At 44.4% G+C, this 17,062-nt stretch overlaps 2 protein-coding genes across 6 annotated transcripts in view; one reads left to right on the top strand and one right to left on the bottom strand.

The window, feature by feature from the left end:
- Positions 1-17,062, top strand: part of PDE6A (phosphodiesterase 6A) — a 123,816-nt gene that overhangs the window by 45,564 nt on the left and 61,190 nt on the right. Inside the window, exons 1-4 of one of the 2 annotated variants that reach the window (XM_004008966.6) lie at positions 1,434-2,010; positions 13,168-13,320; positions 13,922-14,011; positions 14,558-14,698. In XM_004008966.6, the coding sequence (XP_004009015.2) occupies positions 1,537-2,010; positions 13,168-13,320; positions 13,922-14,011; positions 14,558-14,698 (858 nt within the window). In that variant the 5' untranslated portion in view covers positions 1,434-1,536. Of the gene's footprint in view, positions 1-1,433; positions 2,011-13,167; positions 13,321-13,921; positions 14,012-14,557; positions 14,699-17,062 lie in introns of those variants that run through there. The other variant, XM_015096136.4, reaches the window with a different exon arrangement.
- Positions 1-17,062, bottom strand: part of SLC26A2 (solute carrier family 26 member 2) — an 84,428-nt gene that overhangs the window by 33,571 nt on the left and 33,795 nt on the right. The gene's annotated exons all lie outside the window — the stretch shown is intronic.

The following is a 17,062-nucleotide window of genomic DNA, read 5'->3' as shown; positions in this document are numbered from 1 at the left end:
TTCACATTCTAGACAGAGGGCTCACGTTAGTTATGGTGGATGTGTTTGGAAAAGTTATTGCGAGGTCCACCAGACCAAGGGTCATCTGTATACACAGTGTTGAATAGGCACAGTATCCTGGGAATTAATTACACTCTACAATAAAGGGAGTGATCTATTAATACTTTCCATTAAAGTTCACTTACACAGTTCAAAGTGCCAACCACAGTCTACGATCCTACATTCCACAGTATTTACAACACAGGTGTGCCAGGCTCTCATATATATATATCCATAGTCACTACAGTATATTTCATCCAGAAAGAATGCTCTCCTCTCTTCCTGCCCTGGTGGGTTCGGAGAGACAACCTAATGAGGATTCTGGTATTTTGAGCCTCACCGGAGCTGATAAAATCCACACTATTGTGTGCGTTTCTGACTGACAACCCAAGAAGATACTGACTGAAGCCAGCAAAAGCACCCTAAAATGCCAAAACAAAGATCACGGACTGGAGGACAATAGAAAGTTAAGCCTCTACGGAAAGGACAGAAACAAAAATGTTAGCTAAAGGTTACCTCTGAATGGCAGGGTTATGGGTCATTTTAAGGGTCTTCTGTGTGTATTTTCTGCAGTAAACATGTGTATTGTAATAGAAAAAAAACTCTGAAAGGTGTTATTTTTATAAAGTGAAAAGTGAAAGTCACTCAGTCGTGTCCGACTCTTTGCGACCCCATGGACTATACAGTCCATGGAATTCTCCAGGCCAGAATACTGGAGTGGGTAGCCTTTCCCTTCTCCAGGGGATCTTCCCAACCCAGGGATCAAACCCAGGTCCCCCTCATTGCAGGTGGATTCTTTCCCAGCTGAGCCACCAGGGAAGCCCTGTTTTTATAAAGGTCCTTCAAATTCAGAGATGTAATGTGAAGATTTGGCCCATAATGTACACACGGGAAGCAGGTTCAGCGGTGAGCATGCAGAGGGAAGCCGTGTGTTAGGGAGACCCTGGGGACGGGGTGAAGAAGAGTGGGGTGAGGGGCCAGGGGCAGGAGGTGAATGCCTAGTTCCTCTCAGCTCTAGCCATTTCTGCCACAGAGAAACTGGATATGGAGTTGTTAGATCTTCTGATTCTCTGAGAGAAGCTAAACGAACCTGTTAAACAGTAAACATGGGCTTTCATGTCAAATGTAGAAGAAAAATACCATAGAGGGCAAAGAAAGCATCTTTATAACAGTATATGTCTTGTGTTACCAGTTTGCAGCCTCTGTTTTTGGTGTTTTCTTTTACTTCATCTCAATGCCAGCTCTGTGCCAAATTTTCTTCTCCTATTAGCGGACCAAGGTGAAAAGAGAACTCTAACCTCTCCCATCTGGGGCCCAGGAGCATCCGGAACACCCTGATCCTCATAATCCTTGTTCTGGGGAAATATTAATGATTTAATCTCCCAAGCTCACTCATTCTGCTCTGCAGCCACACCAACGAGGTTCACAGACAAGACTCAGAGAAGTCTAGGCCAGCCTCAGCCCCATCCACAGAAATAGACAGTGCAATTCCCAGCCATGGGCGAGGTGACGGCAGAGGAAGTAGAGAAGTTTCTGGACTCGAATGTCAGCTTTGCCAAACAGTACTACAACCTGCGCTACCGGGCCAAGGTCATCTCAGACCTGCTGGGACCCAGGGAGGCGGCCGTGGACTTCAGCAACTACCACCCGCTGAGCAGCGTGGAAGAGAGTGAAATTATCTTCGACCTCCTGCGGGACTTTCAGGACAACCTGCAGGCTGAGAAGTGCATCTTCAACGTCATGAAGAAGCTGTGCTTCCTGCTGCAGGCTGACCGCATGAGCCTATTCATGTACAGGGCCCGGAACGGCATCGCGGAGCTGGCCACCCGGCTCTTCAACGTCCACAAGGATGCTGTGCTCGAGGAGTGCCTGGTGGCGCCTGACTCGGAGATCGTCTTCCCCCTGGACATGGGAGTGGTGGGCCATGTTGCGCTCTCTAAAAAGATCGTCAACGTCCCCAACACAGAGGAGGTATCCTCTTCCCCATGGGAGTCAGGGACAGGGAGGCATTATTCCACGGGGTTTGGAGGGGAGGGTATATGGGACGGAGAGCTGTCAGCCACCAAGACTGGGCTGGTGACCACTCGGCACTTTTCTTTTTTCACTTGTCTATTTTTTTAAAATTAATTTATTTTTCGCTGCTCTGGGTCTTCGTTGCTCTGTGAGGGCTCTCTCTAGTTGCTGTGAGTGAGGGGCTACTCTTCCTTGTGGCGTGTGGTGGCTTCTCTTGTTGGCGGAGCTTGGGCTCTAGGTCCTCGGGCTCAGTAGTTGTGGCGCACAGGCTTAGTTGCCCTGTGGCATGTGGGATCCTCCTGGACCAGGGCTGGAACCTGTGTCCCCTGCATTGCCAGGCAGATTCTTAACCACTAGATCACCAGGGAAGTCTCTCTATTTGTTTATTGATCACTTTTTATTTTTTAAAGAAAAATCAGAAGAGTTTAAAATACAGTACCAAGAACTGTATATTGTTTATTCCAGTTCATCAACTGTTTACCCCTTACCCAGCTTCCCTGGTGGCTCAGCTGGGAAACAATCCACCTGCAACATGGGAGACCTGGGTTCGATCCCTGGGTTGGGAAGATCCCCTGGAGAAGGGAATGACTACCCACGCCAGTATTCTGGCCTGGAGAATTCCATGGACTGTATAGTCCATGGGGTCTCAAAGAGTTGGACATGACTGAGCAACTTTCACTTACACCTTACCACATTTGCTTTATGTCTCTATTTTTTCTGAGCCATTTGGGAGACAAACACAGACAACGCATCCTTTTAACCCCAGGAATTTTTCTGTGTGTTTTCAGAACAAGGACATTTCTTACATAGCCAAAGTACAATGATCAAACTCAGGAAATGTGACAGTGGTTACAATACTATTATCTAATGAACAGTCCATATTCAGTTATTTGCAAATTGTCTCAATGATGCCCATTTAGCACTGTCTCTTTAGTTTCCAATCTGAAACAGTTTCTCAATCTATCTTTGTTTTCCATGACGCTGGTGTTTTTGAAGGATACAGGCCAACTTGTTCTGCAGAAATGTCCCTCCATTTGGGCTTGTCTGATGTGCCTTCACATTTAGATTCAGGCTATGCATTTCTGGCAGGACAATCACAGAGGTGATGTTATTTGTACTTTGTGCCTTGCGTCAGGAGACATAGGCTGGCAGTCATTACGGAAATGCTAAGTTGACCACTTGGTTAAGCACTTGGCCCTGTCTTCTAAGAGGTTAGGGTTCTGTGGGATTCTCCTGGCAGCTCTGACAAAGACTTCTTTGATCACCTACAGCAAATCATTTAATGCAGTTCTCCCCATAACCATCTGCCAGAGTCCACTCCTACTCATCCTTCAGATCTTAGCTTAAAGTTCACTTCCTCAGGGAGACCCTCTCAGATCCTTCTGTAAGTTTCCTCCCTAAAACCATTTACCACAGTAAGCCCTGGAGGCCAGGGACCATGCCTGCCTTATGGTCCAGTTTATACCAAATGTTTGTCCACTTTATAGCAAAGGTTTGGCACAAAGCAGATTCTCAACAAACACTTAGCAAAAAGACTCACTCTCCAGTAATTTTGCAATGATCCCTTTAACACCTGTCTCACCCCAATATTTGCCCTATGCTGTCAAGGCCAATGTGGGTCTCATTTATTGCTGCACTGGCCTAAGCAGGAGCCTGTGTTCAGTCATTCCCAAGATCCAGCCTGGACATTTTGTGACTTTGTGTTCCCCTTACCTCTGACCTAATTTCAGATTAAAGGTCTTAAAATTAAAAGTTGGGGAGGTATGGGGCTTCAGAGATCATCTCATCCAGCTGACTTGTTTAATGGATGAGAAGTCTGGAGTCAGAAGATCTTGAGAAGGGGCTTGCCCAGAGTCACCAAGGCATCAGAGCAGAGCTTCCTGGACTTCACATGCACAGATGTAAGAATTCCAATGGATCATCTTTTTGACTTGAGTTCCTTTTTTGAAAAAAATTAATTAATTCATTATTTGGCTGCACCAGGTCTTAGTGATGGCATGAAGGATCCTCTAGTTATGGCATCGGAAAATCTTTAGTTGGGGCTGGCAAACTCTTAGCTGCAGCACATGGGATTTAGTTTCCTGACCAGGGATCGCACCCTGGCCCCTCGCACTGGGAGGGCTGAGTCTTAGCTACTAGACCACTAGAAAGTCCCTTGAGTTACTTGGCAAGATGAAAGGCACAGACTTGGGCCTTTGTGGAACCTGGTTTTCTTTGAAGTATGCTGGGCTAGATCTCCTATGGGGTTCCTCTCTCCTTGGCCCTCCTAGAGTAAGGGTAATTCTGCACCCAGGGAACTTTCCTGAAGACTCATTAGACTGGATTGGAGTCTGTTCTCCCTTCAACTCTCTCTAGACTTCAACTGTAGCCAACATGGGTTGTCACAGTCTTATAACTGATTATCCCTGTTTTACAGATGATGAAATTAAAATCTTTTCTTAGTCGCACAGAAAACGGAGAGCAGGGATTTGAATTCAGGCACTCTGACTGGTGCCACACCCTTCACTGCTCTGCTGTTCTCTACTTCCTCCTGGCCTATAAAATGAATGCATTAAACTAAGTGCAGTCTTTTCAAATTACATGGCAGAAAATTGAGAAGTTAAGCTTTGAGGTCAGATCTGGGTGTGAATCAAGACTCCCTTTCTAATAACATGGCCTTGGCAAACTCTTTAGCTTGTTTGGGCTCACTTCCTAATTTGTAAAATAGAGGGAGAAAACCTAGCTTCTCTAAGTGTTGTTGTAGGATAAAATGAGATAATTCTTCCTCCTGTAGCAAAGTTCTTAGCGCATAGTTGAGGCTCTTACTGACAGCTTCTCCTCCTTGTTAATATCACTGCTACTTTGTTGTTGCTGTTAAGGAGTTTATTCTATGGAATAGATGATGGACCAGGGCTGTGTGGGGCTTGGAGAGGAATCCAGTCTTGCCTTTCTGGAGCTTTCAGTTTAGATTCTGTTTGTGGGAAAGACAGAACAGAAGTGCTGAAAGCTTCTGTGGACCCTGGTGTTAAGGGACTGAGGATTTAAGTAGACTCTCTGATCCTAAAATATCCCTAAGAGTTTGCTGAGCCCCTGCACTAAAGGACAGCCTGCTGTTTCTTTGTCAGCCCCAAAGTTCACCCTGGACAGGATGGCTGTGTTCCCAGGAAGCTTTCGGGCCAGGCAGCCCCCTTGGTGTGTGCCTCAGGCCTGGGGTGATGTCAGTTCAGGTCAGCAAGCCTGGGTCCTTCAGTTGTACATATCTTCCTCCTTGAGATATCATACTTTATTGGGGTCTGTGGACAGACACTGGGACCTGGATGGAGAAGAAGCAGGGATATGGCGTAGACTGGGGGGTGGGTGGTCCCTGAACCACTAATAAGTGATACTGTTAGCCGTTAGCACACTTCCCGTCAGCCCCCACCAAAACCTGAAAGTGGTTGTAATTACTGCATTGAAAAATGTGAAACCATGAATGGGGTTTCCCATGGTTGTAATGTGGCTCCCATGCTCTGACACATTCTTACTTATCCTTGGGACCCTCGCGGGGGCAACTTGTCATTAGGGCTGCCAGATATAATGTAAGCTGCCCAGTTGAATTTGAATCTTAGATAAACAAAGAGTACTTTTTTTTTTTTTTTTTTTTTTTGCTGAGCTGCACGGCATGTGGGATCTTAGTTCCCCAAGCAGGGATTGAATCCATGCCTCCTGTGATGAAGTGTGAGTATTAAGCACTGGACACCATGGAAGCCCCAGAGAACTAGTTTAGTATGTGTTTTGTGCTAATAACTGTTAAACTGTCAGTAATCAATGCTGTGACTGGATAAGCCCATGTGGTTCTTACGATGAATGCAAGATACCCTTTAGCACTAGTGATCAGGAAACTTTGAAAAAACAAAGGCTTATTACTTATAAGACCTAGAAATTACATTGCCTACCTGGGGCCGCACAAGGAGGTCTCAGGTTAGAGAGGGAGAGAGTGGGCTCTGGCCTAGGACTTGCAATGAGGGTCGAGGGTTTCACAGGTTTACTCTTTATAGCGAATTTAAAACATAAGAACAGAAATTGAAATCTTGGTAAGAGAAAATAGAAAGCAAAAAGTGGCTCCAAATGATCAGTTATCAAAATCAACCAAGATCTTTAAAACAAAGGAGCCTCAGTGTGAGGAGTTGGCATGGCTCTTTATCTAGTGTGGGGCTGACAGTGTGTCTATTTGAGATAGCCAGACAGCTATCTTTGAGATGGATGTCAGCAATCAAAGCGTAAGTCATACACTTACATTACAAAAATGAAAACAACTACCAAGAGTGTCCAGCTCACACTATAGTATACCCTACGCAATACATGATAAACTAAAAAACCGTTTACCTGAAATTCAAATTTAATTAATCCTGTGTTTATTTGCTAAATCTGGCAACCCTACTTGACATTCAGTGTATGTCTGGGTATTTATTCTTTACCCTTTCTCCTTGGGAAAGCCCACAAATCTTGTCTGTTCCCGCATATCTTATTCACCACTACTGGTCACCAGACCTAGCCCAGGGCCTGGGACAGAGTGGTTTCTCATTACAGTTTATTGAGTGCATTAATAAGTGATGGCCCTTTCCCAGGGGGCTGTGATATTGTGATTTATAAAAAGAAATATTTATTTGATCTTTGTCCTGGTTCCTGACACAGAACTGACCCTTGTAATTTCCTGAGTGATAGAACCATCTGACACAGAGCTCCTAAATCCCTTGGAGTTTCCTGGGTGATAGGTGGTCTTTTGTTCTAATGAGAGGACTCTTGGTAGACTCTTGGATGGGGACCAGAAAGATCAAGCCTTGATTAGATACTTGAAACCTTCAGCCCATCCCCTATTCTCTTAAGAGGGTTTCCCAGGTGGCCCTAGTAGTAAAGAACTCGCCTGCCAATGCAGGAGGACATAAGAGATGCAGGTTCAATCTCCTGGAGGAGGGCATGGCAATCCACTCCAGTACTGTTGCCTGGAGAATCCCATGGACAGAGGAGCCTGGCAGGCTATGGCCCATAGGGTTGCAAAGAGTCGGACATGACTGAAGAGACTTAGTATACACGCACCAGTGCGAGAGATTCAGGTTCGATCCCTGGGTCGGCAAGATCCCCTGGAGAAGGAAATGGCAACCTACTCCAGTATTCTTGCCTGGGAAATCCCATGGATAGAGGAGCCTGGAAGGCTACAGTCCAGGGGGTTGCAAAAGAGTTGGACACGACTTAGCAACTAAACAACAACATTCTCGTAAGAGGGGAGAGGGGCTGGAAATGGGGTTAATAATTGATTATGCCTTTGTGATTAAACTGTCATAAAAAACCTCAAAAGAACAGGGTTCAGAGAGCTTCTCGGCTGGTGAATACATGCATGTGCTAGGAGGGTAGTGTACACCCCAACTCCAGGGGACAGAATCTTTGGCACACAGGACCTTTCTGGATCTCACCTTATATATCTCTTTATCTGACAGTTCATCGGTACACTTATTCTAAGACTGTAAATGTAAACACTTTCCTGAGTTCTATGAGCTTTTCTGGCAAGTAATCAAACCCAAGGAGTGAGTCACTGGAACCTCGATTTACAGTCAGTTAGCAGAAGTACAGATGGCAACCTATGACTTGGCATTGGCATCGGAAGCAGGGGCAGTCTTCAGGGACTGAACCCTTCAGTTGTACATTCCTATTCTCCAGGTAAACAGTGTCAGAACTGAACTGAATTGTTGGATACCCAGCTAGTGTCAGAGAACAGGTCAGTGTGGGGGAAAAAACATCTACATACCTGGTTTGCAAAGTGTTGTGAATATGGTAGTTTTGTGAGAGTAAAGGAAAACAGTGAGTTTCTTCCAGACAGTGACAATCCCATTTCTGAAGACTGAAGCTGAAAGCACTGTCATCTCCAGAGGCTCTTACACTGGTTGTCCTGCTCTCCTTCCTGCCCTATGACATCTGGAACCCAGCATGCCAGGCCAGAAAGAAACCTCAGAAAGGACCTGGTCTGACACGGTGATTTTACTGAAGAGGAAACTGAGGCTTGGAGAGGTTTCAACTACTCACAGGCTCATGAAGCCACTCAGAGAACAAGTCACTACCTCCTGGGGCCCCAGGATACCATCAATTCTCTGGGGGCTTTCTTCACATTATGGCTTGAATTGTGAATTCATGCTTTACATGATATCCCCACTGTACAGTGATAACCCACTGAGGACAATCTCACCTTTCTTACTGGTCTTGGCAGACCCAGTGCCTCTCATAGAGCCAGTGCTCAGTAAATATAAGTGGATGAATGACTCAATCCATCAATGAGCCGATCAGTGTATCAGTGAATGAATGAATGAATACAGAGGCGGTGCCATTTATGAGCAGGAGGATTGTCTATAAAACAGGGAAGGAGAGAGTTCTAAGTGATAGGGAAGATGTGAGAGTTAATGAATTGTCTGGCTCTGGGCCCAGTACATCATTGAAAGTGAAAGTCATTCAATAAATAGATTTCATCATGGCACACACTGGAGCTTGGCACAGAGGATATTTAAAAAGAGAAACTGGGTTTCCATGAATGAGAAGCAGTCTTGAATTACATTGGAATAAAATCAAAGCTCTTCCAGTGGCCTCCAAGGCCCTGTCACATAAGGCCTCTGCCCACCTTTCTGAGGGGCTTCCCTGGTGGCTCAGATGGTAAAGAATCTGCCTTCAATGTGGGAGACCTGAGTTTGATCCCTGAGTTGGGAAGATCCCCTGGAGAAGGAAATGGTTACCCGCTCCAGTATTCTTGCCTGGAGAATCCCTTGGACAAAGGAGCCTGGCTGGCTACAGCCCATAGAATCACAAAGAGTCAGACACGACTGAAGCAGCTTAGCATGCACATAGGCACGCACGCCACCTCTCTGACTTCCTTGCCAACCAGTCTCCCTCACTAAGCAGGCCTTCTTCCTGTTTCTCAGATCAGTCAGTTCATTGCCCCCTGCTCCTTGGCGTCCTCCGTGCCCTCTGCTTGGAATACACTACTGTCTGGCTGGCTCTTCTGAGCCTTCACTCTCTGCATTACCTCTTAGAGAAGCCTCCCTACCCGCCAGGACTGACCAGAGCAGCATCAACCTACCCCCGCTTCCATCACTTTCTATAGCGTCATCCAGTTTCTCTTCTTCAAAGCAGCTGTTTACTTGCTTTTTGTCTGTCCACCCCATTTGAGTGGAAGCTTTACTAGGGAAAGATATTCACCTGTCTTGTTCACTGCCTAAACTTCCTCAGTTCAGTTCAGTTCAGTTCAGTCGCGTCCGACTCTTTGCGACCCCATGAATCGCAGCACACCAGGTCTCCCTGTCCATCACCAACTCCCAGAGTTCACTCAGACTCACATCCATTGAGTCAGTGATGCCAACCAGCCATCTCATCCTCTGTCGTCCCCTTCTCCTCCCGTCCCCAATCCCTCCCAGCATCAGAGTCTTTTCCAATGAGTCAACTCTTTGCATGAGGTGGCCAAAGTACTAGCATACATTAAAGGCTTTCTGTTAATGCCAACTGAATGAATGAATGACTTGGGCTTTCTTCCACTCAACTTCTGATTCCTAGGCTTTAAAACAGATAGGTTAGCGACTTCCCTGGTGGTCTAATGGTTAAGACTGTGTTCCCAATGCAGGGGGCCCACGTTCAATCCTTGATCAGGGAACTAGATCCTACATGCTGCAGCTAAAAGTTTGAATGCCACCGCTAAAGGAAAAGATCCCTCATGCAGCAACTAAGACCAGGCACAGCCAAATAAAAAATAAATAAACAAAATAGTTTTAGCAGTTGGCCTTTAAGGTCCCTCCGCCACTGATAAGTTGAGGTTCTATGACACAGCTGAGAACACTGTATATGCTGAAAATATAAGGATGCCAATGATTATACAGACACCAGTCAATTGGCAGCTGTGCTATTTGTGAGAAAGTTCTAGGGCTGAGAACTCAGTGGGAGAAAAGGTACTTGTGGCTTTAGTAACATTTGCCTCAGATGCAGGTAAGGCCCAAGTACTGCTTTCCTTGACAGAAGTGAATACTGAAAGACTGAACTGACTTGATGAAATGAATCTGGGCATGTCTCACTCAGGCTTGTATTCATCAGTTGTCCTTAGAGAGTGACATGGAAAACCCTTACGGTTAATACCTCTTTAGAGATTTTGCTTAATCCTCCAACACTAATTCAAGTTGAGCATTACAGGCTTCTCTTAATTCCTTTACCCTTCACCTGGTTCAAGACAGCTTCATCGACACCAGGGCCTGTTTATTTAATCCCATTCCAACTGGAAGAATCCACAGATGCACAACTTCTGCATTGTGGGAAAGTCCTAGTTCTAGCACAGCTCTGTGAACTGGCTCTGCAAAATACATTTCCTTCTCAGAACAGCATGAACTGTACACAACTCGGCTGGCTTATGTTCCCAGCAACGCTGACTGTTGGGAAGCCTCACAGTGTGACCAAGAAACAGGAAGGTGCATTCTTTTGGATTTAAGACAACAATTCAGGCTCTGTCCCCACTTTCTGACCACCCAGACTGTACCACCCTATACCGGCCTCCAAGTTTGCCTTCGGGGTGGGGTGTAGGAGGTGTGTGCTCTTCTGCACTCCGACTGCTTTGAGCCAACCTGTGTTAATTCTGTTAATTCTGTGTGATTCATCTGTGTGCTGGCCTGAATTTTAGTCTTCCCTCTGTCCCCGGTGCTTAGCATAATGCCTGACACAGAGTGGGGCTTCTGTTGAGATTTGTGGAACGGGGATAGCCATTGGATTGGCTGTGTGGTGCTAGAACTCGATCGCAGAAAAAGCTGAAAGTGGACTTCCCTGGTGGTGCAGCGGATAAAAACCTGCCTGCGAATGCAGGGGGTACAGGTTCAGGCCTGCTCTGTAAAGAGTCCACATGTCTCAGAGCAATTAAGCCTGTGAGCCAGAGCCACTGAGCCCAGACTCTAAAGCTCACGAACCACAACTCCCGAGACCGTGTGCTGTAACTGTTGAAGCCTGAATGCTTACAGCCTGTGCTTCATAAGAGAGACCACCACAATGAGGAGCCTATGAACCACAATGAAGAGTAACCCTGGCTCGCCCCAACTAGAGAAAGCCTGCATGCAGCAATGGAGACCCATTGCAGCCAATAAATGAATAAATAAAAGCTGGAAGTAACAAATTCTTTGGTTCAAAGTCCCAGACCCAGGTCTACCCTTATCCAGGCTTCCCTGAAATAAAGCTTCTCTGGATGAAGCAGCAGAGCTGAGGGCAGTTTCTCAAATCACATACACACACAAGTAATAAGTAATGTTAATCTTGAGTTTCAGTTTCCCCCTTTGTAAGATGAACTGCTAATGGTCCCATTTCTGGGGTTATTGGGAAGAATACAGTGAGCTGATGCAGGCAAAGCGCCACACACGACACCTGCTAGCAAATGCGACGATGATACTCACTAAGGTCTCTTCCTCACTCAAGTTTCTGATTTACACTTAACTGTCATCAAAGGAAGAGAGTCTTCTCAAAATCTTCCTCCACAGACAAAGCCAACCCTCCACCTCCATCCTTGGGTCCCTCCAGTGCATTGCTCATGTCTCCATAACCCTTTGTAAGCTGTATTTCAGAGTTTCTTCTACTGGATTTTGGAGGCTTCCAGGGCAGAAATTATCTCTAATTGCCTTGTCCCTGATGAAGGGGAGTAGATGGAACTGGCTTCATTCTTTTGTCAACAAGAGAATGGGGAGCTTCTTTACCCCACCTCTGCAGCAAACTGTGGAAAATTCTTAAAGAGATGGGAATACCAGACCAGCTTACCTGTCTCTTGGGAAACCTCTAGCAGGTCAAAAAGCAACAGTTAGAACCGGAAATGGAACAACAGACTCGTTCCAAATTGGGAAAGGAGTACATCAAGGCTGTATATTGTCACCCTGCTTATTCAACTTCTATGCAGAGTACATCATGAGAAACGCTGGGCTGAATGAAGCACAAGCTGGAATCAAGATTGCCAGGAGAAATATCAGTAACCTCAGATATGCACATGACACCACCCTTATGGCAGAAAGCAAAGAGGAACTAAAGAGCCTCTTGATGAAAGTGAAAGAGGAGAGTGAAAAAGCTGGCTTAAAACTCAACATTCAAAAAATGATAATCATGGAATCTGGTCCCACCACATCATGGCAAATAGATGGGGAAACAATGGAAACAGTGAGACTTTATTTTCCTGGGCTCCAAAATCACTGCAAATGGAGACTGTAGCCATGAGATTAAAACATGCTTGCTCCTTGGAAGAAAAGCTAAGACCAACTTAGATAGCATATTAAAAAGCAGAGACATTACTTTGCTGACAAAGGTCCATCTAGTCAAATCTATGGTTTTTCCAGTAGTCATGTATGGATGGAGAAGGCAATGGAACCCCACTCCAGTACTCTTGCCTGGAAAATCTCATGGATGGAAGAACCTGGAAGGGGTCACTGAGGGTCGGACATGACTGAGCGACTTCACTTTCATGCATTGGAGAAGGAGATGGCAACCCACTCCAGTGTTCTTGCCTGGAGAATCCCAGGGATGGGGGAGCCTGATGGGCTGCCATCTATGGGGTTGCACAGAGTCGGACATAACTGAAGTGACTTAGCAGCAGTAGCAGCAGCAGCATGTATGGATGTGAGAGTTGGACCATAAAGAAGGCTGAGTGCTGAAAAATTGATGCTTTTGAACTGTGGTGTGGGAGAAGACTCTTGAGAGTCCCTTGGACTGCAAGGAGATCCAACCAGTCAATCCTAAAGGAAATCAACCCTCAATATTCATTGGAAGGACTGATGCTAAAGCTGAAACTCCAATATTTTGGCCACCTGATGTGAAGAGCCAACTCATTAGAAAAGACCTTGATGCTGGGAAAGATTGAAAGGAGGAGGAGAAGAGCACAACAGAGGACAAGATGGTTAGATGGCATCACTGACTCAATGGACATGAATTTGAACAAGCTCCAGAAGACTGTGAAGGCCAGGGTTGCCTGGTGTGCTGCAGTCCATGGGTTGCAAAGAGTCAGACATGACTGAGTGACTGGACAACAACAGCAACCATGGGCACCTGGGACTCTGGGTTGTTTTCCTGTCTTTGCTCTTCCTCTGCCCACTCATGCTTTTCTTTGTCTACCTTCAGGATGAACATTTCTGTGACTTCGTGGACACCCTCACAGAGTACCAGACTAAGAACATCTTGGCTTCTCCCATAATGAATGGGAAGGACGTGGTGGCCATAATCATGGCTGTGAATAAAGTGGATGGGCCCCACTTCACCAAGAATGATGAAGAGGTAAGAGCGCTTAGAAATTGCTGGGCTGGCCACGCCAGCACATTCTCCCAACTCACAAATCCTCTGACCCTTGCTATTTGTCCTGATCTTGGCTTTCCGCTCTGTAAGATAAGGAAGTTAGCGGTCTGATGATCTGTGAGGGAGGCAGGACAGGATAATCATTAAGATGTTGGGCTTTGGAGATAAGAATGTAAGGATAATGATTCTGGTTCTGCTAATATCTGTTTGACTTGGGCACATTTTTCTGAACCTCAGAGTACTTATTTGTAAAATGGGGATAATAGAGTATCTATAGTATCTCTTGAGGTCATTTGTGGCCATCAGGATAACATATATACTTGACTTATCACGGGGCCTGCAAACTCAATGAACACTAGCAACTTCTCATGAATACACTTCTAATAACATTGACGTTCTACATTCTGTGAGTTTTACCCTCACATAATGCAACATTTTATGAGTCAGCTTTCCATGATCCATCTGCTCAAACTGTCTCAGATGAAGCTTTGAAAATGTTCAAACTTATTGGCTGATGGTAGAAATGGCCAGAAGAGGGATTTCTCCTTCTCATCTGTTTCTCCTCATGCTGTTTGATTTTCAGATTCTTCTCAAGTACCTCAACTTTGCAAATCTAATCATGAAGGTGTTCCACCTGAGTTACCTGCACAACTGTGAGACTCGGCGTGGCCAGGTAAAGGGCTTGACTTGAGGGAATGGACTGGACTGAAGGTGTCCTCTTCCTGAAGCACTGATGTGCTCAACTAGAAGGCAGTAGTGACAGAAGTGCCTGGGAAGTATCGAACAGTCTCTCCCAGCATCCCTGGGGTGCATGAGTCATGGACGTCTGTAAAGCTGTAACCCAGGGTGACTGCACATAGATGCTTTCATGTCAGCCAGCTTGTATTTGAATCCCTGCTAAGCCATTTACCAGTTCTAAGACCTTGAGCAAATCATTTAACCTCTCCCAGCTTCAGCCTCCTCTTTTGAAAAATGGGGCTAATTATGGGATAAAGTATATAGGATACTTGGGCTCTGTCAATGTTTGTTGTTATCACTGTTGTTAACAACCTAGGAAATAAAAGAATTGGAAAGAGTTAGACCCAATAGAAGCTGCCCCATTATTCACCTCTCTGAACGTCATTTTCTCCATCCACAAAACAGGGACAGTTATTCTTGGTTATTGTGAGCTGCTGTTCTGTGCCTCAGGAACACTAACTATGTTTTTGTATTTCTTCAGATACTGCTGTGGTCTGGGAGCAAAGTCTTTGAAGAGCTTACAGACATTGAGAGGCAGTTCCACAAAGCCCTGTACACAGTCCGTGCCTTCCTCAACTGTGACAGATACTCTGTGGGGCTCTTAGACATGACCAAACAGAAGGTGAGAACACTTAAGAGCAGACATTTCCAAGAACAGCTTAAATATATAGCAGCTATATACCAGGTGGAACCCAGCCTTGTGTCATGAATTCGGCTGCACAAGGAAATGGCTGGCAGGAGGTAGATGGTTATGAAAGGTTTTTCATAGGTCTTTTACACTGAGGAGAGGAGTACCAGCCTTTACAGAGGACAAGTCATTCCAGGGCACAGGGGAGGAAAAATAACCTGTATCTTCCCTAGTCCTTAGGGAAAAAATGAGCATGTGAGAAGAAGGCATGATGAGGTGGTAAAGGTGAGTGATAAAGAACTTTCCATGTAAGGTGAAAGGGCAGCAAGGAGAAAGTTGCCAACTTTAGAAACTGTCAGAAAATACACTCAAAGGTGGGCAGAAACCTCTCCTATGGTGTGTGGAGACCAGAGCTCATCCAGGCCGTGGAAGTGGGGGTACATACTTAGATCTGGCCTCTCAGAATGCTCTGAGGCCATGTTGGCTAAGGAGGCAGAGAGACTCAAATGGCCTCCAGCCAGTTTCTTCAGCCAGATTTCACCAAACTGACTCTCCCGTTGTTCTTTCTCTGCCTGTCATTGCAGCTAATCATTTTCTGCCTTGGCACAGAGTTCCAGAGTTACCTACACACATTTCCTCTCCAAAGTCCTAAGACTAAACTGTCAGTTTCATTTTGTGCCCTTTGTCATGTTGCATGCAGTACACAGCCAAGTAGAGATCCTCCAAATATTTGGTTGAATGAATAAATGAATTACAGAATCTGGGGTTGGAAAAGACCTTAGCAGCACTATTCACAATAGCCAAGACATGGAAAGAAGATGTTATGGAAAAACTCAAATGAACTTTTTGGCCAACCCAATATATATAGTGGCATATTACTCAGCTGGAAAAAGAATACAATAATGCCATTTGTGGCAACATGGAGGGACCTAAAGATTATCATACTAAGTAAAGTAACTCAGACAGACAAAAGCAAATATCATATGATATCACTTATACATGGAATCTACAAAATTGATAAACTTGTACACAAAACAGAAACAGACTCACAGATTTTGAAAACAAACTTTGGTTACTCGAGGGGAAATGCAAAAGGGAGGGATAAATTAGGAGTTTGGGATTAACAGATACACACTAATAAATATATGAAATAATCTACAAGGACCTGCTGTATAACAGGGAAATCTACTCCTGGAAAAGAATCTAAAAAAAGAATGGATAATGTTTTTATATAACTGAATCACTTAGCCATATACCTGAAAATATCATAACATTGTAAATCAACTATACTCCATTAGGAAATAAAATTTAGGACTTCCCTGGTTTTCCAGTGGTTAAGACTCTGTGCTTCTACTACAGGGGGCATGCGTTCAATCCCTGGTCGGGAAACTAAGAGCCCACATGCTGCATGGTGCAGCCAAAGTAATAATTATTGTGAAAAAAGAAAAAATAAAATAAAAATTAAATTAAAAAGAGTAAATAGAAAATCTGACTAGACCTATAACAAATAAAGAGATAGAGTTGGTAATTAAAAAAAAAAAAAAACTTCCTCCAAAGAAAAGCCCACAGTCAGATATTTTCACTGATAAATTCCACCAAGTGTTTAAAGAAAAAATAATACAAATACTTCACAAACTCTTACAAAAATAGAAGAGGATGAAACATTTCTCTACTCATTCTATGTGGCCAATATTACCCTGATACCAAACATATTACAAGAAAAAATCATACCGATCAACATATTATCTGAATACAGAGGCAAAATATCTTCAACAAAATACTAGCAAACCACATATAAAAAATTGTGGTCACATATAAAAACCATGGTCAGTTGATTTTCAACTAGGGTGCCAAGACCATTCAAAAAGGCAAAAGAATAGTCCTTTTAACACATGGTGCTGGAACAACTGGATAGCCACACACAAAAGAATGAATTTGGGGCCCTACTTCACATCATATACAAAAATTAACTCAAAATGGACCACAGACCTTAAACTATAAAAACTCTTAAAAGAAAATATAGATGTAAAACAAGTGGGACCTAATTAAACTTAAAAGCTTTTGCATAGCAAAGGAAACTATAAACAAAGTGAAATGACAACCCTCAGAATGGGAGAAAATTATAGCAAACGAAACAACTGACAAAGGATTAATTTCCAAAATATACAAGCTGCTCATATAAGTCAATACGAGAAAAACAAACAATCCAATCAAAAAATTGGGAAAAGACCTAAACAGACATTTCTCCAAAGAAGACATACAGATGGCTAACAAAAACATGAAAAGATGCTCAACATCGCTCATTATTATAGAAATACAAATCAAAACTCCAATGAGATACCACCTCACACTGATCAG

The sequence above is a fragment of the Ovis aries genome, chromosome 5 (assembly GCF_016772045.2).
Source record: "Ovis aries strain OAR_USU_Benz2616 breed Rambouillet chromosome 5, ARS-UI_Ramb_v3.0, whole genome shotgun sequence".
Taxonomy (NCBI): Eukaryota; Metazoa; Chordata; class Mammalia; order Artiodactyla; family Bovidae; genus Ovis; species Ovis aries.
This window is presented reverse-complemented; position numbering and strand designations above follow the sequence as displayed.